Source organism: Erpetoichthys calabaricus, chromosome 18 (assembly GCF_900747795.2).
Source record: "Erpetoichthys calabaricus chromosome 18, fErpCal1.3, whole genome shotgun sequence".
NCBI lineage: Eukaryota > Metazoa > Chordata > Cladistia > Polypteriformes > Polypteridae > Erpetoichthys > Erpetoichthys calabaricus.
The window spans coordinates 73,669,034-73,694,334 of record NC_041411.2 but is presented as its reverse complement, the minus strand read 5'-3'; the positions used below and the strand labels follow the sequence as shown (position 1 = coordinate 73,694,334).

At 40.1% G+C, this 25,301-nt stretch overlaps 1 protein-coding gene across 4 annotated transcripts in view; it reads left to right on the top strand.

Annotated features, from left to right (window-relative positions):
- Positions 1 to 25,301, top strand: part of mitfb (melanocyte inducing transcription factor b) — a 205,511-nt gene that overhangs the window by 179,583 nt on the left and 627 nt on the right. For 3 of the 4 annotated variants that reach the window (XM_051921022.1, XM_028825305.2, XM_051921024.1), the window contains exons 4-10: positions 8,322 to 8,417; positions 12,805 to 12,922; positions 13,336 to 13,428; positions 19,501 to 19,557; positions 21,453 to 21,528; positions 23,517 to 23,664; positions 24,697 to 25,301. The exon at positions 24,697 to 25,301 is cut by the window's right edge and continues 627 nt beyond it. In XM_051921022.1, the coding sequence (XP_051776982.1) occupies positions 8,322 to 8,417; positions 12,805 to 12,922; positions 13,336 to 13,428; positions 19,501 to 19,557; positions 21,453 to 21,528; positions 23,517 to 23,664; positions 24,697 to 25,095 (987 nt within the window). In that variant the 3' untranslated portion in view covers positions 25,096 to 25,301. The remainder of the gene's footprint in view (positions 1 to 8,321; positions 8,418 to 12,804; positions 12,923 to 13,335; positions 13,429 to 19,500; positions 19,558 to 21,452; positions 21,529 to 23,516; positions 23,665 to 24,696) is intronic. The other variant, XM_028825306.2, reaches the window with a different exon arrangement.

The window sequence follows — 25,301 nt, the reverse complement described above, 5'->3', positions numbered from 1 at the left end:
TTTCAAGGCAGCTACATCAGGCAAGGTGTAACAAAGAAACTGGAAAATCCTCTAGCTTATATTGGGACAGCAAAGTGATTGTTTTTCTTTCATCTTAACAACCTTTTTGTTCAAATGTTAGCAAAATTAATAAACCTTAGATGAATTAATCCTGAAAGAAGAGAACATTGAACTTTAATAAAATGTAGAGATACAGCGCATCCGGAAAGTATTCACAGCGCATCACTTTTTCCACATTTTGTTATGTTACAGCCTTATTCCAAAATGGATTAAATTCATTTTTTTCCTCAGAATTCTACACACAACACCCCATAATGACAACGTGAAAAAAGTTTACTTGAGGTTTTTGTAAATTTATTACAAATAAAAAAACTGAGAAATCCCATGTCCATAAGTATTCACAGCCTTTGCTCAATACTTTGTCGATGCACCTTTGGCAGCAATTCCAGCCTCAAGTCTTTTTTAATATGATGCCACAAGCTTGGCACACCTATCCTTGGCCAGTTTCGCCCATTCCTCTTTGCAGCACCTCTCAAGCTCCATCAGGTTGGATAGGAAGCGTCGGTGCACAGCCATTTTAAGATCTCTCCAGAGATGTTCAATCAGATTCAAGTGTGGGCTCTGGCTGGGCCACTCAAGGACATTCACAGAGTTGTCCTGAAGCCACTCCTTTGATATCTTGGCTGTGTGCTTAGGGTCGTTGTCCTGCAGAAAGATGAACCGTCGCCCCAGTCTGAGGCCAAGAGCGCTCTGGAGCAGGTTTTCATCCAGGATGTCTCTGTACATTGCTGCAGTCATCTTTCCCTTTATGCTGACTAGTCACCCAGTCCCTGCCACTGAAAAACATCCCCACAGCATGATGCTGCCACCACCATGCTTCACTGTAGGGATGGTATTGGCCTGGTGATGAGCAGTGCCTGGTTTCCTCCAAACGTGACGCCTGGCATTCACACCAAAAAGTTCAATCTTTGTCTCATCAGACCAGATAATTTTCTTTCTCATGGTCTGAGAGTCCTTCAGGTGCCTTTTGGCAAACTCCAGGTGGGCTGCCATGTGCCTTTTACTAAGGAGTGGCTTCCGTCTGACCACTCTACCATACAGGCCTGATTGGTGGATTGCTGCAGAGATGGTTGTTCTTCTGGAAGGTTCTCCTCTCTCCACAGAGGACCTCTGGAGCTCTGGCAGAGTGACCATCGGGTTCTTGGTCACCTCCCTGACTAAGGCCCTTCTCCCCCGATCGCTCAGTTTAGATGGCCGTCCAGCTCTAGGAAGAGTCCTGGTGGTTTCGAACTTCTTCCACTTACGGATGATGGAGGCCACTGTGCTCATTGGGACCTTCAAAGCAGCAGAAATTTTTCTGTAACCTTCCCCAGATTTGTGCCTCGAGACAATCCTGTCTCGGAGGTCTACAGGCAATTCCTTTGACTTCAAAAGAAGTCAGAAGAAGCAAAAAAGAACACCATTACTACCCCTTAGGAAACCAGTGTAAAATGAGACAGTGAGTAAACATTCTGTAGAGCAACAGTGGCATTGAATAATAATAGTAATACATTTTATTTATGTGTAGGCGCCTTTCTAAACACTCAAGGACACCGAACAATAGATAAAATACAGATCATAAACAAAACTAAAATACAAAAATTAAAATAAGACAGAGCAATTGTAATCAAAGAGAAAAAGCAGTCTTAAACAAATGAGTTTTAAGTTTAGATCTGAAAAGTGAAAATGATTCAATATTTCTAAGCTCAGATGGTAGTGAGTTCCAGAGCTGGGGAGCACAGCATTCAGTTGCTCTAGTGGTAAGACAGATGAAGGAAGAGGATCTAAGGGTGCGGGAGGGAATGGCAACATGGAGGGGCGAGGTTGTGGAGAGCCTTAAAAGTTAACAGAAGAATTTTGAATTGAATGCGGAACTTAACTGGAAGCCAATGAAGCTGCTGCAAAACGGGAGTGATATGGTGAATAGAGGGGGTCCTAGTAATGATGTGGGCAGCTGAATTCTGGACCAGTTGAAGCTTATAAAGAGATCTGCAAGAAAGACCAACGAAAAGGGAATTACAATAATCCAGACGAGAAGTGACAAGGCTATGAACAAGGATAGCAGTGGTGTGGCGAGTGAGGGAAGGGCGAATACGATTAATGTTACGGAAGTGGAAATATGTAGACCAGGAGATGTTACTGATGTGGGACTGAAAGGATCAAGTACTGTCAAGGATGACACCCAGACTCTTAACCTGTGGGGAAGGGATTTTAAGCTTTATTCACGATGGCCATTAACTTTGCCATCATCCTATTTTTTTACCACTGCGTGCAGTAAATCTAAGGTTTACATCATAAGCTATCTATGATTACCTGTGATCTCAAAACTGCAATTAAATCTTTGTAATCAAGCAATTGTTATATATTACACATATATGGTCTCTTTGGAGCTTCACTGTGGTAGAGTGCTTCTCTTTCTTATCTTCAGGAGTTTGAATCCCACCCCCCACACACTCCCCATGTCTGCTTGTTTTTCTTCCCTCAGGGTGATCCAGTTTTTGTAACAATACGTGTTAGGTACATTGGCCAGTCTGAACTAGCCATAGAAAGTGAATGTGTGCAGTTTTCTCTGGTGTCTTGTCCAGAGTTGCTTCCTGCCTTGCTCCAAATACTTCTAGCATTGCCCCCTGTAACCTTATAATAGGATTAAATGAGTTTGAAAATTAACGGATGTGTATAATAAAGATGACGCAGCAACCTTGAAATTCCTTGCTGTCTGAAGTTTGAAGGTGTGCATGGAACTAAAATGCTAACCAATGTTTCAGGTTTCACACTTTGTTGCTATTTTTAAAAACTGTGAATAGTCATCCAGGTCACTGTTCTGCATTTCCCTGTGTGCCTTATTAATTAAGACTGAAAAGTTACTCTCATGAACTTCAGGCTTAATTAGAAGACATTTGAAGCATTAGTGTTTTGCAGTGAAATTCAACGTTAAAGTATCGTAAGAACAGAAGCTTTTTGAGCAGCAAGACATTTGATTTCCCAACTTTTTCAGTTAATGCACTGATACATATTCTGATAATGAGAAGAAGAAATTGACAAAAACATTTAAATAAGGGTTGTTTAAGCCCAACTAGATGCTACAAACAGTTGTAAATCAATGTTAGAAGTTCCCTAGGAAATTAGTAAAAAAAAAAAAGGTATCTTGGGTAATTTAAAATTTCAGATTAATGTATTAATCTAAGGAAACTCGGAATAACTAAGCTGTTAGACTAAATGGTGCATTCTGGACAATCATTGTTTAAGCTGTTTTGGGGTTCAGTATGCAACTGCCATGCCTTGACCTCAGACATATTCATGATTATGTCTGTGGCCACACCTCATTCTTGTAGTTGCCTGGCAAATGCAGTTACCTTGGTAGTTTTCATATTTGCCATGTATATTTACCATTATGAGGTACAGTGGGGACTGATTGCCGTATATACTCGCGTTTAAGTTCTCCCATGGATAAGTCGAGGCTTGATTTTACCGTCTAATTTTCAGTGTTTTATAATGTTGGTCATATAATCAAATGCGGAAAACTCACGCTATTGATCCAACAGATGCTAACGCCCACCTGAGAGAGTAACCACGGCGCACACGGCCTTTTTTTGTTCTATATATTGTGCCTAAGTGACCACACAGTAATACCTAAATTATTCTGAAGCAACGTTTGCATTGTTTAGTGTTTTTTGTATCTCACACCCTCATACACCTTTATTGTAAGAGCATCCCTTATCAACAATGGAGCTTTTCATCAGAAGAAAATATGAAACTGGTTTTAAATTAAAACATCGTTGAAGTAGCGAAAGAAATTGGTAACTACGCTGCTGCAACAAAATTCAATGCGTCTGAGAAACTGGTGCGAGATTGGAGGAAGCAAGAAGGTGTAAAAATAAAAAATGTAAGTGTCGCATTTTTGAACGGGCGTATAAGTTGGGGTCTGATTTAATTATGGATTTTTTGGGTTTCAAGACCCGACTTATTAAACGTGAGTATTGTGAGGGATTGCCGGCCATATATTCCGGCCAACACCTCCAAGCCACTGGATGGAGCCCTGCCTGCAACATAAGGATGCCCCGAGTTCCAGCAGGGCATCATGGACAATGGAGTTTTTCATCACAGCCCTGCTGTATACCATGGGGGCCTCCAGGGGTCGCTGCAGGAAGGCCTAGAGACTATTACATGCCCTATAACCCGGAAATACGTCTTAGTCACAGCGACAGGGGGAATGACGTGCTTCCGGGATGAAAAAGAGAACTTTTGGATCTGACCCGGAAGTGCTAAGAAGTCACATGGACTGAGGGTGAAACACTTCCGGGTCACGGACTATAAAAGGACCATGGGAAATCCCAGACGAGTGAGCTGAGCTGGGTGGAAGGGTGGCAGCACGTCTGGGAGTGGAGGATTGGTTATTGTTTATTGATTATTGTGTTATTTATGAGTATAGTGGAGTGGAGAGTGCTTGGTGCACATAATTATTATAAAAGAAAGTCATATTGGACTTTTATCTGGTGTCTGGCATCTCGAAAAAGGGTTCAAGGGCGCGATAGCGCCCTCTATCTGTTACAGTATATACGGAATATTGTTTTTTGGTTGCAACCCAGTATCACAAATGAATGGAAGAACTGAGGCAGTCATTCAGTTTGGAAGAGCAGCAGAACTTGGGACATAAGGAGACAAAGACTGAGATGAGCATACAAAAATCACCAGACAAAACCTGAAGTACAAAGAGAAAGCACATGTTTAAAAATAAAAAAAAGCACAGTACAAGAAATAGTGAATACAAACTCTTTTACAAATGTGTAGAACACAATGATCCACATGGCTAAGTGTCTGCCTTGCACGAATACCCACGACCATTTGAATCAGATGAGCGTAATAAAAAAGCAATGCTGGGGAAAAAAGGACGTTTGCAATTGCAAGCTGCAAATGAAATGTGGGGAAACTGATGGTGCCAAAAGCCAGTCTCAACGGCAGTAACTGAAGACATACTGGTTCATTACGTTAGTCTGGAGGAATTTTTTGTGTTTATGGCCTCAATTTCAATATTAAACTTTTTGATTGCCTTATACATTCACAGTTTTCTTGTTTTTAACATTGTTTGTCAGTTATTCACTCACATGTGTATACTTTGACTTGTTTTTTACTATTTGGCTGCTCACCAATTTTTATTTTTATCATATCTTTTATGCTTCTTAGGCAACAAACTGCTGTACTGGAAATAAAAAGAGAAAATGAAAAATGACCAGGAGAAGAAAAGGAACAAATAGGTGCAAACACATTCATAGTCTAATTTACCAGCAAGAGTCAGAAAACCAAATAAAGTCATCAAAAGGCAATACATTAAAACAAAAATTGTAGCTGAAAATAAATGTTGCAGTCTTTACACTAACTTGTCTTCATTGCTCCTAACAAACTCTAAACTTTGTGGTGCACTTTAAGAAAACAATTTGATCTCCAAAGCTGTGGCTGCCATCTTATTTAGGTAGGTGCCATGAGAGGATATAATACATCGTTTGACTTTCTTGTCACATGACTGGCAACAAACATACCAACTGTAAAGTACAGTGGCCATACAATAAACGGCACAAATAGCAAGCGACGACACCAAGACAAGAAACAAAGTGGCGTTGCCAGAATAATGGTAAAACAATATTAATGTGAAAAAAACAAATTTAAAAAGTCAGAAAAAGATATACACAGAGTCTAAGATTTACTAAAGTCTCTTTCTGTCGCACTCATACAGTACCTACAGATTCAGCCAGTTTGGTCCTTCTGTGTTTGATTGACGCCTCCATGTTAATGGATGTCTTCCCATGTCAATCTGAGTGCAGAAAATCAATCATTTTTACATAGCAACAACATTTCTTTATGATATTATTTGGGGGCTTCGCTTGCCAACCCCTCCCGGCCTACACTACGCGCCAGTCACTTCGCGTCTCTGCCGCTTGCATATGTGGATTTCACTTTCACCAAACAATAAATCATTTATTTCTCGCGGATAGGCGTCTTCATTGGGAAGAAACACTGCTTTTCCCTGATGGCAACACGAATTAGACGATCTACAAGTCTCTGACTTAAAGTTTAAATCTGAACAATATATTTAATCTCTTTTCGCTGTTCCGTTATTTAATCAAGTAATAATTTCCATTTGTTTGTGCAAATACGATCTTTACTATCATTTTTTTGAGACTTTTGAATTTTAGTACTTTCATTATCTCTAACCTGCTCTGCATGTGTATCGCACGTTTTTGAACATATTTATGAAGTTCTACTTTGTCTTTTACTCTCTGTCTTTTATTTCTGACCCCGATTGGACCTGCGAGGTTTTCAATTCTACTTGGTCCGGGCTGATTATTACTTTCCTTATTTTCTGAATTTGCACATAGATTATTATTGTTCTTTTTTTACATTCTTTTCTCTCCAATGCTTTTGGGTGTCTTTTCGACGCGCTGCTCTTTCTTCTTTGCTTAGTCGTTGATGGCCCTGGACGTGCTAAATCTCTTGGCACAAAGTCTCGTCTCACAGGACGTGAAAGAATCTCTCTGAAAATGTCACGTCTTGTCCCAGGCTAAAAAGTCTTGCCTCATCCCAGGATATTTTTTTCAAATGAATCAAATCAAATCAAATCCAAATCTTTATTATCATTGTAGCAATGAGACATTGTACAACGAGCTTTAGGTGCAAAAATAAAATAAAAAAACACAATTACTCAAGTTAAAACTAAAATTATCCATTCATTTTTTTATTATAATAGAGAGATTTTTATTACATTGTGTGTACATTGCAGCCCTGGGTCCTGCACTTATTTACAAGTAAATTTTCTTTTGGAGACCAATAAAGTACTATTTGTGTTCTATCCACTTAATATGTGGCATTGTGTAATGACTGTTATATCTATCTACTTATCATATGATGCTTTTCCTATCTATCTATCTATCTATCTATCTATCTATCTATCTATCTATCTATCTATCTATCTATCTATCTATCTATCTATCTATCTATCTATCTATGTAATCCTGCCTATTATACTAAAAGTAATATCTGTGTATCTATCTAACAGGTATATCATGGACTTCACCTTGCAGACACATTATAGTGATAGATAGATAGATAGATAGATAGATAGATAGATAGATAGATAGATAGATAGATAGATAGATAGATAGATAGATAGATAGATAGATAGATAGATAGATAGATAGATAGATAGATACTTTATTAATCCCCAGGGGAAATTCACATACTCCAGCAGCAGCATACTGATAAAGAAAATATTAAATTAAAGAGTGATAACAATGCAGATATACAGATAGACAATAACTTTGAATAAGAATAGTCATGAAAACTCCAAAATGATCTTATTGCATTTTTATTTTATGATAGATCACTCATGATGGTGCAGCGGTTACTTTTTATCATCCAAGGGCCTGAACATGATTTCCAATCTGGTCATTGTGTGTATGGAGCTTGCCTGTTGTCTTGTGTGTTCTTGGGGGTGTCTTGCTGATAACTCCTGTTTTCCTCCTACATGTCAAATAGCAGTGTGCTAGGATGATAGACAACTCTAAACTGGCCGGTTGTGAGTGAATGTGATTGTGTGCAAGAGTGTGTGTATCCTGCTCCACATTACCGTGTCCACCCCTGTGATTCTAAAATGGAAAAATCAAGCCGGGTGGATGGGTTGACATATTGGAGCTTGTAGAGTTTTAATCCGAGCTCCTTCTACTTGGGAACTGATCTCCTTTCAGTGACAGAATGTGAAAGCAATCCAAATAGCTGTTTCATCAGTGATGGTTTTAACAGACCTGAAGTAAGCCAATCTTTATTTAAAACATATACTGGCATGTTAATAAAAGGGCTCTGGAGTATATATAATTTTGATCAGCCTGAAATTATTGACCATGTGTGTTTTAAATGTTAACATTCTTTTTGTTTCATATACAGTACAGATTTTATTTTCCACCTGTCTAATGGAATATGGGACCACTGCATTTCTGCCAATTAGGTAGTATTTATGTATATAAATTTTGTATAGCACATTCACCAAAATTGATCCCAAATAACATTCTATCAGTGGAACCATGTGCAGGTCCCATGAGTACAAATTCAGTTTTTAAAGTTAAATGGAACTTGCAGGAACCCAGCCTTTGTTGCACATGATTCACAGAGCCTTTTTGTATTTTGGTTTCCATTTAATTTATACCAATCCAAAATAGGTTTCTGTGATAGAAGCATCCCATTTTCCATAACACAGGATTATAGAATGAAGTACAGTATCTGTTTTATAATTACAGATGGATGATGTAATTGATGACATAATCAGTCTGGAGTCAAGCTATAATGATGAAATCCTTGGACTTATGGACCCTGCACTACAGATACCCAATACGGTAATTTCTTCCGTTTTGTTGTTGATATAAATATATTGCCATTACATTGCAGACTTGGTTTTACTGCTGCCTCACAGCTCCAGAGACCCAGGCTTCATCCCTGGCTTGATCTCTCTGTATGTGGAATCTGCATTCTCCCAGTGTCTGTGTAGGGTTTCTCTAGGTAGTCTGGTTTCGTATCACATCTCAAAGATATAGGTGTTAATTAGTGATTGGCTCAGCTTAAGCATTGCAGTAATTTTATCTAAATCTACCACTTTTAAGTACATACAGTACATGTCTGTCACTTAGGCTTCATGTAGTCAATGCCTCTTTTAGCGTTTTTGCTTATAATGGGAAAACGTCTAAAATTAGGCCATTGACCTGCTTCTGACTACTGGTGGTAGAAAAAATGCAGTATACGGTAAAACTATAAAAGGGAGAGAAAGTACAGTGCATCCGGAAAGTATTCACAGCGCATCACTTTTCCACATTTTGTTATGTTACAGCCTTATTCCAAAATGGATTAAATTCATTTTTTTCCTCAGAATTCTACACACAATACCCCATAATGACAACGTGAAAAAAGTTTACTTGAGATTTTTGCAAATTAATTAAAAATAAAAAAATTGAGAAAGCACATGTACGTAAGTATTCACAGCCTTTGCCATGAAGCTCCAAATTGAGCTCAGGTGCATCCTGCTTCCCCTGATCATCCTTGAGATGTTTCTGCAGCTTCATTGGAGTCCACCTGTGGTAAATTCAGTTAGTTGGACATGATTTGGAAAGGCACACACCTGTCTATATAAGGTCCCACACTTGACAGTTCATGTCAGAGCACAAACCAAGCATGAAGTCAAAGGAATTGTCTGTAGACCTCCGAGACAGGATTGTCTCGAGGCACAAATCTGGGGAAGGTTACAGAAAAATTTCTGCTGCTTTGAAGGTCCCAATGAGCACAGTGGCCTCCATCATACATAAGTGGAAGAAGTTCAAAACCACCAGGACCTTCCTAGAGCTGGCTGGCCATCTAAACTGAGCGATCAGGGGAGAAGGGCCTTAGTCAGGGAGGTGACCAAGAACCCGATGGTCACTCTGTCAGAGCTCCCCAGAGGTCCTCTGTGGAGAGAGGAGAACCTTCCAGAAAGGACAACCATCTCTGCAGCAATCCACCAATCAGGCCTGTATGGTAGAGTGGCCAGACGGAAGCCACTCCTTAGTAAAAGGCACATGGCAGCCTGCCTGAAGTTTGCCAAAAGGCACCTGAAGGACTCTCAGACCATGAGAAATAAAATTCTCTGGTCTGATGAGACAAAGATTGAACTCTTTGGTGTGAATGCCAGGCGTCACGTTTGGAGGAAACCAGGCACCGCTCATCACCAGGCCAATACCATCCCTACAGTGAAGCATGGTGGTGGCAGCATCATGCTGTGGGGATGTTTTTCAGCGGCAGGGAATGGGAGACTAGTCAAGATAAAGGGAAAGATGACTGCAGCAATGTACAGAGACATCCTGGATGAAAACCTGCTCCAGAGCGCTCTTGACCTTAGACTGGGGCGACGGTTCATCTTTCAGCAGGACAACGACCCTAAGCACACAGCCAAGATATCAAAGGAGTGGCTTCAGGACAACTCTGTGAATGTCCTTGAGTGGCCCAGCTAGAGCCCAGACTTGAATCCGATTGAACATCTCTGGAGAGATCTTAAAATGGCTGTGCGCCGACGCTTCCCATCCAACCTGATGGAGCTTGAGAGGTGCTGCAAAGAGGAATGGGTGAAACTGGCCAAGGATAGGTGTGCCAAGCTTGTGGCATCATATTCAGAAAGACTTGAGGCTGTAATTGCTGCCAAAGGTGCATCGACAAAGTATTGCGCAAAGGCTGTGAATACTTATGGACATGGGATTTCTCAGTTTTTTTATTTTTAATAAAGTTGCAAAAACTTTTTTAACGTTGTCATTACGGGGTGTTATGTGTAGAATTCTGAGGAAAAAAATGAATTTAATCCATTTTGGAATAAGGCTGTAACATAACAAAATGTGGAAAAAGTGATGTGCTGTGAATACTTTCCGGATGCACTGTATATACATTTAATGGACAGTTTTAAGCAATGTATACATATACATTTAATGTTATCTTTAACATACTCTGATGTATATGTGTGGTAGTGTTGGCCAACTACAAATAAGCTATTTATTTAGAAAAGTGATATAAGCATGCCAGACATCAGTAAAAAGTTTAGATTTTAAACTTTATCTTCTGCAGTGATATATCTATATACAGTATATATCTATATATTTATATAGTTATGTAAACATATATATAATTAAAAGGGGGGGGGGGGGTAACCATTCAGTGACTCCTTGGCACTCTGTTCAGGATTTGTTCCAACCATTCCCACCAGCTTCCTATGACCTAAAATTTTCTACGCAGGTTATGATTGGTCATTTACTAACAGTTACAATGAAAACTCTGTATTTCTATACTGTTTAAGATATACATGTTTATATATCTAGAACAAATTGTGAGGTCACAAGCCCTGCCAAATTCAGAACGCAGACAGAATGCCGTTGCTTGTTGATGCAGGACAGTCCTGTAAACACAACCCAAGCCTCTCCATGTTCACTAAGGAAGTGATACTAAAGGAAGTGAGGATGATATTTTACTAATAATCAAAGCCTGACACAAACATTTATCTTCCATTCTGAATATATTGCCTGTCTCTATATAGATCATACTATTTTTTCTATAATTTCATATCTTGCATTTATTAAGATAAATGATCTTAAATAGTCTGTGGCCACTGGTCATGTATTTATCTTCTCATTTATAAATTAGTATTTTTATTATTTTGACATCGCCTATGACTCTGAACTAGATTAAGTATGTTTGAGAATGTAATTAATTTTTTCTAGAATGTTATTTTCCCCACCAAAAGTCCTGGATGCAGATATTAGACATTAAAATACTAAAAGTATAGTCATTATATCCACACACAAGAAGGATGCACCTGCTAGACCCTGCAATACACTTCCCATACCTGTTATGAATAGCAGTTAGTCTGCTTTTGCAAAAGACACATCTCTCATACGTCCACTAGACCACTGCACATCTCCTACTCAAATTAACTTACTCCTAATGGAATGATTATTCATCTACCATATAGTTTTATCTTTCATGGTGACCATGTAGAAGTCCCTTTGGGATGACTTGATCCTAGGCTCCAGGTCTCCATTTTAAATGAATAAGGTTCACTATGTATGCTGCAGTTATACAGAATGGAACTATCATTATCTACTGTACATGTAAAAAGACCTCACTCTTTTTGCGGCCTTTCTTCCAGAAAAGCAGAAATATTTAATCTTCTTGGTTAGAGTGCTCCTTAAGATATGTCATGTCACTTTTGAACTCCTTCAGTTCAAACCAGGGTCGAGGGCGAGTGCTGGAACCTACCCCATCCAGCATGAGGCGCAAGGGAGGAACAAACCTTAGACAGAGTGCTAGTCTATCACGCAGATGGGGCACAGCATACAAATACACAGCCACACACCAAACGCACGTTAGGGTCAATTTAACGTTTACAGTTTGCCTATCCTGCATGTCTTTCGATACATGCAGATACAGGAAGAACATGCAAACGTCACGCAGGGAGAACCCAGGATCCAAACCCTGGTCACCTTACTGCACTGCTCTATTATATGTCTATACAGTATATACGTAATTCTTTGACTGATGATGGACATGTGCATTACTGCTACCTACTGTGGACTGGCATCTTGCTCAGAGTTGTTACCTGCCATGTGCCTAATGCTGAAAGCCTATAACATTGAACTGAATTAAATGGTTTTGTTGATGAAATGATGACTAGCTGGAGATTCTGAAAATGAATGATGACTGAATAATCTGTGCTGTTGTCACTTTTCTACATGCAAAGGCTAACAAGGCAGGAAGTTACAACCCAAATACAAAACTAACAGATCACAGTACTGTTTACATGTAGAGCACAAATTATATTTTATAAGATTTCCTTAAATAATTACCAACAAACGTATGAAGTAATACAAGGAATTTTCCTGCTGGTAGTTTTTGATGCCACTAATTTCTGATTGTTTGCCATTTTCTGGACTCTTCCATTTTTGGCCTACATGTTCATTGAGTGTAGTCTTGTGTTCTTGTACCTGCTGTTCAGGTACTTTTGGATTTGTCACACTTTCCACACCCATGTTGGTTTCATTAGTGTTTCTAAATTTTGTCTCTTTGTGGATGTGCATGTGTGAAAGTGTCCTGCAATTCATAGTTGCTTTCTGCCATATTCCCAGTATCCCAATGTTATGCCCTGTGCCCTTGTATTCTAATTGGCAGGTTCATAAAGTGATCGGTATTAAAATGTAGACTTCTGTTCTTTTTCAGCTTCCTGTTTCTGCAAATCTTCTCGATATGTACAATAATCCCGGGCTGCCACCCACAAACCTCTCCATAAGCAATTCGTGCCCTGCGAATGTGCCCAACATTAAAAGAGAATTCACAGGTATTTATGACACTTTGAATCTAATCTTTTATTGGTTGATGTTAGTTATGTATTATTACTAGAAAATGAAGAAGATGAAACATTTAGGTAAAATAAGCATAAACAGTTTTGCACAATCCAGGACTCTTATTCTCAAGTTATAGCACTTGTATTGTATAAATGTCATGATCATTACTGTAAGTCAAAAATCTCATTCGCTAAAAAAACAAAATTATTGATACATAAGTTTGTGTTAGTATTATGGGAAGGAACAAAGAGTCCACAACTAATAGGTAGAAACCCTTCAGAATGAGCCTTCAGAGAAATTGTATAGCTTAGATTTCCATTGTTACTTTGTTTAATAACTGAATAATACATAAATCTCCATATTGTGTGCAATGCAAAAGACCCAACAAAACATATGTACCAATTAGTTACCCCAGCTCCTGCCATGATGCATATACTGGACAAGTCGGGATCGTGTGGAAAGTTTGAAAACTATCAAAGATCTGAAGGTTTTCCAGTAGGTATGTGTCATCATTTATATTTCCAGTGTCTTCATTGTCTGTGCTTAATATACTTTAGAGTAAACCTGCCAAAAACAGAAATATTTTCTGCCGTCTTTCTGTTAAGAATTATTTTGTTAATAGTAAAAGATGCAGGAGTGAAGTCTTTTTTTGCCTATTTTGTAATTTGCTAAAAATGTTATAAATTCTGTTTTAACAGCAGATTAGGTTTTTTAACAGAACAGATTTTCAAAGGTTAGGATATCATAACTTAGAGTATAAGAAGAGCACTTCAATGTATTGTATGTTGGGCCACATATTATGGTTTTCATGTTTAATACAGTCTCTCATACACATACACTAATTACTTACAGTTTTATGCTTTATAATCCTGTTGATGTATCAAAAATCATAACGTATTAATTTTCTGGATGTTTAACTACCTAACATAACCTTGGGATTCTCTTGTGAATAACTTACAGTGAGGTCTCAAATTATGGGGGATTCAATTCTTGCTGCCCCCAAGTTAAGGTCCAGTGTCAACACTGTTGACACTTTCCCATTACCATCACAAATCTGTTCCTGTTTAACTTCCACTATCTGTTTTGAATGGTTCCTGAAACCATTCATGAAATAGTAGTTTTCTTCATTTCTTTTCAGTTAACCATAGCTGATAGCACTTTAAATGAGGCCACACCGATGGTGGGGTGACTAGTTCTGACGAAATTTAATTGAAGCATTTTAACAATTTTTTTAAATGTTCACTTTAGCTGTTTGAATTCATTTTGCGGGCGGCACGGTTGCACAGTGGTAGTGCTGCTGCCTCGCAGTAAGGAGACCTGGGTTGGTTCACTTCCCGGGTCCTCCCTGCGTGGAGTTTGCATGTTGTCCCCATGTCTGTGTGGGTTTCCTCCCACAGTCCAAAGACATGCAGGTTAGGTGCATTGGCGATCCTAAATTATCCCTAGTGTGTGCTTCGTGTGTAGGGGTGTGTGTGTGTGTGTGGCACCCTGCCCAGGGATTTGTTCCTGCCTTGCGCCCTGTGTTGGCTGGGATTGGCTCCAGCAGACCCCCATGACCCTGTGTTAGGATATAGCAGGATGGAAAATAACAGACTGAATTCATTTTGCTTTGTGGTGCACTGCATATAATGGTCTCAAGAAAATACAAAAGCTTAGAGTATTCAAAAGCAACAAAAAGAAGAACTAGCACCTCAGTTTACATAATAAAACATATTTCCAAATCTACTTAATCCAATTTAGGGTCTTAGGTGGCCTAAGGCTATTCTAGCAGCTTTAAGCACAAGGCAGAAAGTGACCGTGGACAACCCTGGACCAGCAATACATCCAACACTCACACAGGGCCAAGTTGGACTTCTTAATAAACTTAAATGGGACTGTCTTTGGAGATATGGGAGGGAAAACTGGAGGTCCCAGAGGAAAACCTACACAGACAGAAGACAGCATACACACTCCACTACGACAATGACCATGTGGAACATGCCCTGCAATGGACTGAAATGTCATTTAGGATAGGTTGCCCCTGGTTTATCACTGCTGTGGGGATAGACTACAGGCCTAATGACCCTTGAATGGAATAAGTGAGTTTGGAATAAGGATGGGCACACAAATAGTTAAGCATGTGAGAAGTTTCTTGTTTTCTTAATATCAATAAAAGACTACACAATGGCTGCGGTGGGCTGGCACCCTGGTCGGGGTTTGTTTCTTGCTTTGTGTCCTGTGTTGGCTCCAGAAGACCCCCGTGACCCTGTAGTTAGCATGTAGCGGGTTGGATGATGGATGGATGGATGGACTACACAATGGCAGAGGCCACTGGGTAAGAGCGGCATTCTATTATGGCATTATTTCAGAAATAACTGAAATTGTGGTTGCCATTTAGTATCCACCATAGTTCACTCCCCTTGGGCAGTTAATTTTACTGTTATTTGCAAGGGTGTGCCGCTGCTTTGTAGTCACTGCACAGTGGCACGTTAGGTACTATTGCAACATTATAAACAGGAAAGGTATTAAAAGAGTTATTATGTTTCTCAGACGTGGTGAAAGATGCTGGCTGACGTCTTACATGAAACTAGAGATGGGCTGGTAAATAGCAACTAGTGATAGATGGTGGGTGAGTTCACTCTGGGCTTCCATGACACCGGAGAAAAGCTTTATATAACAAATTGACATACTTGGAGCCTGTGCTGTTTTCACTTTGGAAAATATTATTCAAGATAATTAAGTCCCAAATCAGCATTACTGATTTATCTAAAAGGCTCATTCAATAAACATGCATTCATTGATAACTCTTTACCAATTATCATTTCTTTTATTGATCAATGTAACAGGCAATGACGTTTCTTCAAGGTTTTCTCAATAATATCATTTCTTTCAAGTTTACATGATAGCACTTCATATTTCATAATTTTCATAATATCCATCGATCCATCCGTTATCCAATAATAGAATGCCGTTCTTACCCAGTGGCCTCTGCCACTGTGTAGTCCATCCATCCATCCATTATCCAACCCGCTATATGCTAACTACAGGGTCACGGGGGTCTGCTGGAGCCAATCCCAGCCAACACAGGGCGCAAGGCAGGAAACAAACCCCACCGCAGGATTTTCATAATAAAAAGATCCTAACTATAAAGTGACATTTAATGATTATTGTTTTTGTGTGAGTTCAGGGTGCATTTGGTACTTTTGACTAATAGTAACTAACAATGAATTACTTTAAATTTTATCTAAAAGTGAAAAATTGCCACATAAATTGTCATCCTTTTCTTTACATTGCATTCATTTTTTTCAGAGCAGAATTTTAATTTTTATTGTGAATTAAGTGTAGCTGTTATATTGATACAGTATATATTATATTTTGTTACCTTTGTAATAAAATGTTACGGTGGAGATAATTCTGTAGAAAGCACTACTGAACTCTGTGATATTCTGTATGTAGCATTTGGCAGACTACAATGTCAATTTTCAGAATATTTTTAATAAATGTAATCTTTTCATGTTAAAAATTAAACTGAATGAAAGAAAATCTCTCTATTATAAAAAAAAAATCTTGGGAGGGAGACTAAGGAGATGAGACGTGATCTTCTCGGCAGACACACCTCATGTGCTCCCAGCTCTTTAAACAACAACAAGCGACCAGCAGCAAGGCAGCAGATGATCCGACTGCTCCTCCTTAGCATGTGTTCAGCCACCCCCCTTCACAATGAGAGTGGCAGAGACGCGAAGTGGCAAAAGGACAGCTGCTGTACAGGCTTTTAAATGATCGACGCGCAGCGCGACAAGCAGAACACGCAGCTCGCCAGCAGCAGCAGCAGCAACAAGCCAGCAGCTGATCCGACGGCATCTCCTTAGCATGCATTCAGCTGCCCCCCCCCTTCACAACACGAGTAGCGTTATACGTCCTGCGAGAAAGAGATTTAACCATATCCGGAGCCGTAAATAAAGGACAAGTATTGTTCTTAAAAAAGTTTAAAAGTAAAAGTGAAAATAATGCATATGTAACAATTCCCATGAAAATAACAATCTCTTTAAATTGTATATCCGGTAAATCAAACTCGGGGGTGGGCGAGCGAAGCGAGCAGGGGGCAGAGCCCCCTATTTAAATAAAAAACAAAGCCATTTTTAGTTGTGCTCCATTGTCATCGTCTGATAACGTTAAGAGTTTCACTTTTACAAGCCGTAAAACTTGCATTTTCATTTTTCTGTTTATCAAATTCCTTCCAGTTGAAAAGGAGCATAAAAAGGCCTACACAAGGACTGATGCCAAGTCTCTAATTCACCACCTCCACGAATGCCACTACAGCGCACTTGAGATGTGTCACTTAGTACTGACTGGTGTCTGACTCTCAGAATCCAAAATATCCCACAACTGTACACGTGCTTTCTGGGGCATGAGCGTAGGGAATCTGAAGCAGTCAGTTAACTACGTGTTTCTCTAAATCCACCACATCTTCATAAAAACATGACAGAGAGGCCCTCTGTCTTGCTTTTACTAGTCTAGGGGAATCTCGAGCTGCCCAGGATCTCCTATATTACTGATTAGAGTAATCTGAAGCAGTTCATCAACTTCTCCGTTTCTGATGTAAATGCAGCTCTGGTCATTCAAAAAAGCCCATCAACTCCACCAATAAATTTGGTGCTCGGCTGTCTCCCAAAGACCACAGCTCATTCCAGCAGGTGACCAATGGAGATTTGCTAGATGTAAAGACACAAAATACCCCTTCTTTGAGTTGGCCATGCCACAAAAATAGCTAAAAATGACTTCTGATACCCACAAGAGAAGGACCCCACGGAAAACAGGCTTTACTTTATGGGTTGCTATTCTTCATGGATATACTTACGATGCAAGTATCTAAACAGATTAAAGGACAGATGCTAGAATGGTGGTACATTCTTTATTGTGGCAGCATGGGCAGAGAGCAGTGGGGGATCATATGCAAGGGGACAAATTCTCCCTGCATCCTAGACAGAAGAAGAAGATGCAACAAAAGTTCATCTAGTCACTATAGGCCAGTTGGTTTGTTGCATATATCTACCAGTGTTTTATAATTCACAACATATCATGGGGGTCATGAGGTCGCTGGAAAGGGGTGTGTGGCGCTCAAGATATCTCTGCAAAAGGATGAAGGTCCGAGCCTTTCGGGTCCTGGTGCTTCCCGTCTTGCTATATGGTTGTGAGACATTATAACAGTCTAGACGAGAACAGGCCATTCAGCCCAACAAAGCTTGCCAGTCCTATCCACTTATTTCTTCCAAAAAAACATCAAGTCGAGTTTTGAAAGTCCCCAACGTCTTACTGTCTACCACACTACTTGGTAGCTTATTCCAAGTGTCTATCGTTCTTTGGACATGGACGCTATCCAGTAACTTGAGACGAAGACTGGACTCCTTTGGTACTGTGTCTCTCCGGAAAATCCTTGGGTACCACTGGTTTGACTTTGTGTTGCTCATGGAGTCCCAAATGAGGCACATGACCTGCATTGTGAGGGAACGTCAGTTACGGCACTACGGCCATGTGGCACGTTTCCCAGAGGGTGATCCGGCTCATAAGATCCTCATTGTTGGGGACCCAAGTGGCTGGACCAGGCCAAGGGGTCGCCCACATAACACCTGGCTGTGGCAGATAGAGGGTCATTTCCGGAGGGTGGGACTGGACCATGTGTCTGCCTGGGGGGTTGCAAACCGGGATCCCGAGTTGTTTTGTCGTGTAGTGAGTGCGGCAACACACTGTACCAGTGCAGGCTCTTCAACTTGACTTGATTTGAACATATCAAGAGAGTTGTCATTTTGCTAATTTCTCATTTGCGAACCCCATGCAGGATTTTCATCACATAACAATCAATATCATTCTAACAGAGAAGTACAGTCATATAATAAGCAAATATCCACGCTTTGTCATTGACTGTTACAGTCTAGCAACTGTCTAGCAAAGAGTTGCTCTGGCCACTTCCTCCTTGCTGAGCAGAAGACAACATGTTTTCTGTTGTTACTGACATTATTGTCAACTTTGAATCTGTACAAGGCATCCCTAGAAATAAAATAAAAATAAATAAAAATAAAATAAATGAGAAGTAGTCACGTTTACAACACTGTCATATGCTCGTGTCAAACTTGTAGGTGGCTTTCCGTATACTTGAAGTGCTCTGCACGTACAATGAGAGATTGAAGTTTGGTGTAAATTATGCATTATTTAGTTGTGAAGAAATCTCAGCGAGGTCAAAAGATAAGAGCTTTTTATATCTCACAAATGTTCATTTGCTAACATTTATAGGATATACTGTATATAGTCTTTTCATTTTAAAGTGAATACCATATGATTAGTGTAATGCAATAAGAGTACAGAGTAAAACGTGGGCAGAATATTGCACACAATATGGAAGCTAAATGCAACTATTTGACATTGTTATTCACTTTTGTCCATCCAAAGTCCTCTACAGCTGGTTTTGGTGAAACTTTAAATTGTTTAACGTGTTCTCCTTTTTGTTTTTCATTGCAGTGAAATTGTTGTATTTAAAGTATGTTTCTGAACCTTTATTTGTTTGAATATGAATTACAGTGTTTTTCATTTGTTTCAGAAGCTGAAGCAAGAGCTTTGGCAAAAGAACGACAGAAAAAAGACAATCACAATTTAAGTAAGTTGCAGAGTAGATTTGCGCAGTACAAAAAAATCTGTTTTATGCTACAATCCTTACAAATCACTGTCACAGATGGCTACTATTTATACTAGGCCCGGAGGAGATATCGCTCCTGTCATTTCGCTTCTGTCTGCTTGCCCTGGCGACACCTGCTCTAAAGCCACTCTAAGCACAGCAGCGGTCTTCAGATCCTCTTGGGGAATCCTAAGGTGCTCACCAGTGTATCCCAGATTTGCTCTTGAGAATATTACTATTTACCTATTTTCACTTATGTACTTTATGTGCTGTATACGTGTATTCATGTGTAATTCTCGTTTTTCTTTGTCGCATTATTGTAATATATATAATTTATATGTCGGAACTATTTTCACCTGCTTGATTATTATTACTGTGCTGACTCCATGTACTTTCTTGAATAGAGTGCTACTGTGTTTCCTAGTCTCTTTATATATATTAATTTGATATATTCATCTGATTATATTCTGCTTATACTTATAACTGTTAGATAGTTCTCATTAGAAGTATTTTGATAGTTTACTTTGGTAGACGTATGTTTACCGCCTCAATTTCTTACTTTCTTAAACCATTTGGGGAAAGAGGAGTAGCAACATTCAACATATTGGCATATACATTAATTTTATGTTATGCCAATTACCATCACAAAATGTCATTCATTAATTCATGTCAGAACATTAAAAATAAAAGTGGATGTCTCCTCATATCTGTGTAAGTAGCCCAATGTCTAAACATAACCTGTAATTGCTGAGCACTTTGAGTAGTGAGAAAAGCGCTATATAAATGCAAAGAATTATTATTATTATTATTAAAGTAGCCCAATTAAACGGGGATAATAATGCTGTTTGATTTTGCTCTCACTTCCTCGACTTATTAACTATTTTTGAGAAAAGCGCTATATAAATGTAATGAATTATTATTATAATTATTATTTGATGCATACACTCTGCATACCAATAACCACTGCTTATGTGTGTAGTTTTCTTTTCACTTATGTGGTGATACTTCTCTGCTGCTGTTGGAAAACTTGTTTGGGAGCTTGTCTTCTTCTTCCTAGACACTATTCTCTCACCCCATTAAAATTCAATACCATTATAATTGATGAATAAATGTACTGTGATAAAGGCGCTATATAGCGCCTGACCCGGCACAGACTCACACTGAGACTTTTATTTTCTTCACCTGTGGGGCACGTCTTCCCCGTGAACCCCCACAGGTAATACACAGTTCCAAAACCAAACACAACACTCCCTTCTCGTACCACCACTCCTCCCTGGCAACCTCGTCCTCTTTCTCCCGATTCTGACCCCGAGTGGTGGTTGCCAGCCCTTTTATAGCCCACCCCGAAGTGCTCCAGGTGCTTGATCACCTGTTCCTGATTGCACTTCCAGGCAAGGCTGTAGAGTCATCCAGGCCGGCCCAGGGATCCATGCAGTACCCCCTGGTGGCCACCCCAGATCCCAACAGGGCTGTGGAGAACTCCATCTCCCATGGAGCCCTGCAGGAAACTGAGGCACCATCGTCACCCAGGAAGGCTGCCACCAAGCGTCCCGGGGAAGGTATTGAGCAGTCCATGATTGATCCCCTGGAACATGTGTAGAAGGGGCGTCCCGGCTGAATATGGGACCTGGCCTCCTGCCACAGTACATAATAGGTATTATTTTATTAATATATCACAATAGGCATTGTTACCTCTATCAACCTACACCATGGGAAGTGTCTTTAAAAACTTTTCTCCATTTTTTGTTTTAATTTTGTGAAGTGGCTTTTAAATGTAACCTTTATTCTGGCGGTTCAGTAGTACTCTCTCGAGTTGACTGTATTGTCAAAGCTCATTTTTAACATGTCATCAATGAAACTCTATGATTTATTTTTAGTTGAAAGAAGAAGACGGTTTAATATTAATGATCGCATTAAGGAACTTGGGACCTTGATTCCAAAATCCAATGATCCGTAAGTTGAAACTTATTTTTTAAATGAAATCTTAACAATATTTAGGATAAATTGTCATCTTAAGCGTTTTGCTTTATAATGCCAAGTGTGGTGGTCGGCTGGGGGTTGTGCCCAGTTGCCATGCCTGGACGGACCAGGAGAGGGCAGCCACCCCACCTGGTATGGGGGCCACGGGGTTCGAACATAGAAGCTCAACCCTATCAGGGCCCATGACCACTGCCAGACGTTTGTGCGGCCTCGGATGCCAGCACTTCCACCACACTCGGAGGTGCTGGCAGAAGGAATACCGGGGACACCCGGAGGTGCTCAGGCGGCACTTCCGCCACACCAGGAAGTGCCGCAGGAAGTCAATCAAGGAGCACCTGGAGCACGTCCGGGTGGACATAAAAGGGGCCAGTCAGGAGGAAGAGGACAGAGCTCGGTGGAGAGGAGTGGAGGCGGTGCAGGACCGTTGGAGGGCCGTTGAAGAGGGTGTGTGGTGCAGGGGCACCGTGTGCTGTGTGGACTTTCAGGTGTCTGTCTGTCTGTGTACGGGGCTGGCTTCCTCACAAGACAGGCCATGGCTTAAAGTGACACTGTATTGGATTTTAGAAAATGGACGGATGGATAAAAACATTCTATCCCACTATCATGAAAAACTGATTCATCCATTCAGACCAGTTCAGGGCTGCAGGAGTCCAGCTCAAGTAGAAAGCAGGAACAGATAGAGTTTAGTGTTAATCTTAACTGCACATCTTTGTAATGTTTAAGGAAAACTAATGTACCTTGGCGAAGGCCAAATAGATAACAGTTGAACATTCAAACCTCATGCAGACAGTGGCTGAGTTGGGATTCTGGGGCTGTCTGGTGATGGGCCATGTACTATACCAAGAACATAATTGTCTGATTAAAGGCTTCTGTGCCAAAAAAGATCTGTACCTAGGCTGTACTTTTCATTTGGGGCTTTTTCAATATTGGGGCTGGCAGAGTCAAGCTGAGCTGTCTCCCATTCCCTTATTCCTATGGTGCGCCATTAGACAGTTGCATTCCCCTGTGATAGCAAAGCCTTCATGCTGTGCCATTTGATTTAGTTTGAAATTTGCTCTATTCTGCCATTGACTTATCATCACAATCGAGTTGGGAAACACTGATTTTTGGTTTACAAAGATGCAAAGAAATTTTTCACCATGGGCATGGGCGATTTACATTCTGCAAATCAAGACTGCTCAGGGGAACTGGAATGCTCTCAGACATTAGTTAGCCTCATCAAATCTCTTTTTGTAAGATCCATCCATCCATCCATCCATCATCCAACCCGCTATATCCTAACACAGGGTCACGGGGGTCTGCTGGAGCCAATCCCAGCCAGCACAGTGCGCAAGGCAGGAACAAATCCCAGGCAGGGCGCCAGCCCACCACAGGACACACACACCAAGCACACACCAGGGACAATTTAGAATTGCCAATGCACCTAACCTGCATGTCTTTGGACTGTGGGAGGAAACCCACGCAGACACGGGGAGAACATGCAAACTCCACGCAGGGAGAACCCGGAAAGTGAACCCAGGTCTCCTTACTGCGAGGCAACAGCACTACCCACTGTGCCACCCTTTTTGTAAGATGTCTTTTGTAATATATTATAAAACTTGTTAACTTTAATTTGCAAAGACCATATCATTTTATATTTTAATTTATGTCACTGAATATGTTACATTTTATACTGATAATTCTCCTCATGGCTGTGTGAGTTTTCTTCATTACGTTCTGGTACTCCTTTCTCGCTCCCAAAGACATGTTGGTTTGATCAACTGGTGATTTCAAATTGGTCCTTTTTGAGTGTTAGTGTGTGTGAGTGCCTTACTGAGGCCTGTAATTTACCGGTGTTCTTTTGAGGGGCGGTTTCTGCCTTGCACCCAAATCTGTAAGGATAGGTGCTTCTGGCTCCCCATGACCCTGAACTTCTTTAACACAGCTGTGCTAAGTTATTGATGTGTTTCTTTTTATTACAGGGATATGCGATGGAACAAGGGAACTATTTTGAAGGCATCAGTTGACTATATCCGCAAACTCCAAAGAGAGCAGCAGCGGTCCAAGGAACTTGAAAACAGACAGAAAAAACTGGAGCACGCCAACAGACACTTAATGCTGAGAATACAGGTGAGCCTCTGACTTACTGCGTCTGGCCAGTTTTGTATGTTAGGAATTCATGTTCAGAGGTGGGTAGTAACGAGTTACATTTACTCTGTTACATTTACCTGAGTGCCTTTATTTAAAAATTGTACTTCTGAGAGTAGTTTTACTGCATCATACTTTTTACTTTTACTTGACTACATTTCTGAAGAAGAAACGCTACTCTTACTCCGCTACATTGGGCAACACTCGACTTGTTACTTTTTTTCCATTTACACATTAGATATGCTATATTTTTGCCAGAGAGAAGCTGCCTGTGGATCTACTGCATGACTGTTTCACCAATCAGACGTAGCAACAATAGTCACATGACTCTGTTTCACCAATCAGACGTAGCCATGCAGTCACATGACTGCACACAAACTGTGGCGGCATCTATCAGCTGTGCTATTTGGAGGGCATATACAGTATTATATGCTCAGTGTACAGTATATCTTGTCAAACTGTTCAAACATACATGTTACCTACTGTAGGTATTGGCTTCAAACTGAGATTTGGAACTTTGTGTTATTTGTGCATCTTTATTTTGTAAAGATGTTATTTATTTTCACTCATTTTTTATTTTATTATTTGGAAATAGCAGAATTTGCGCATTATTTTATATTTTTGTCTGTCTTATTACAACATTTCTAAAAAATAAATCATTTATTATGTTAAAACAGTTACTCAGTACTTGAGTAGTCTTTTCACCAAATACTTTTTTACTCTTACTTGAGTCATTTTTTGGATGACTACTTTTTACTTCTACTTGAGTAATATTATTTTGAAGTAACGCTACTCTTACTTGAGTACAATTTTTGGCTACTCTACCCACCTTTGTTACATTTTAAAATAATATATACTGGTAAATTGCTTCTTAAACATTTGGCCCATGTTTTTCCAAATTCTCAAAGGGTTGACTTTATGCTTTGAGTTATTGGCATGACAGAAAAAAAATGTAAAACAAAATCCTTCCTACTCGTCTGCAAACAATGTCACTTGTTTTTTTTTTTAACACAGGAACTTGAGATGCAAGCCAGAGCTCATGGACTTTCTGTTGTAGCCTCTCCAGGCCTCTGTACCTCAGAGGTAACAGGAAGAGTCATTAAGCAAGAGCCTGTTTTAGGTGATTGCAACCAGGAAATCTACCAGCAACACTCTGACCTCTCCCGCACCACAACACTAGACCTAACTGATGGAACTATCACCTTCAATGATGGCCTTGGACACACAAATAAGCACAGTGCCTACAATGTAACAGGAAAAGCAGGTTCCAAGTTAGAAGACATGCTAATGGATGACACGCTTTCCCCAGTGGGAGTAACTGACCCATTATTGTCTTCTGTATCCCCTGGAGCTTCAATAAACAGCAGCCGGAGAAGCAGCACTAGCATGGAGGAAAATGAACAGGGCTGTTAGCAGTAGATGTAGTCAGTATTCACATGACACTCTGCTTCCTCTTCTTTAAAACTACCATAATGTTGCATTCATTCAGACTGTTATCATTAATTCTTCCTAGAGTCTTTAACCTCTCTTTGTAAAGCAGGTCCATTTCGTCCAATATTCTTGAAAAAGGCAGATTGAGAATGAGTGAGAGAGCTCTGCATGTATACAGCGCTAGTAGG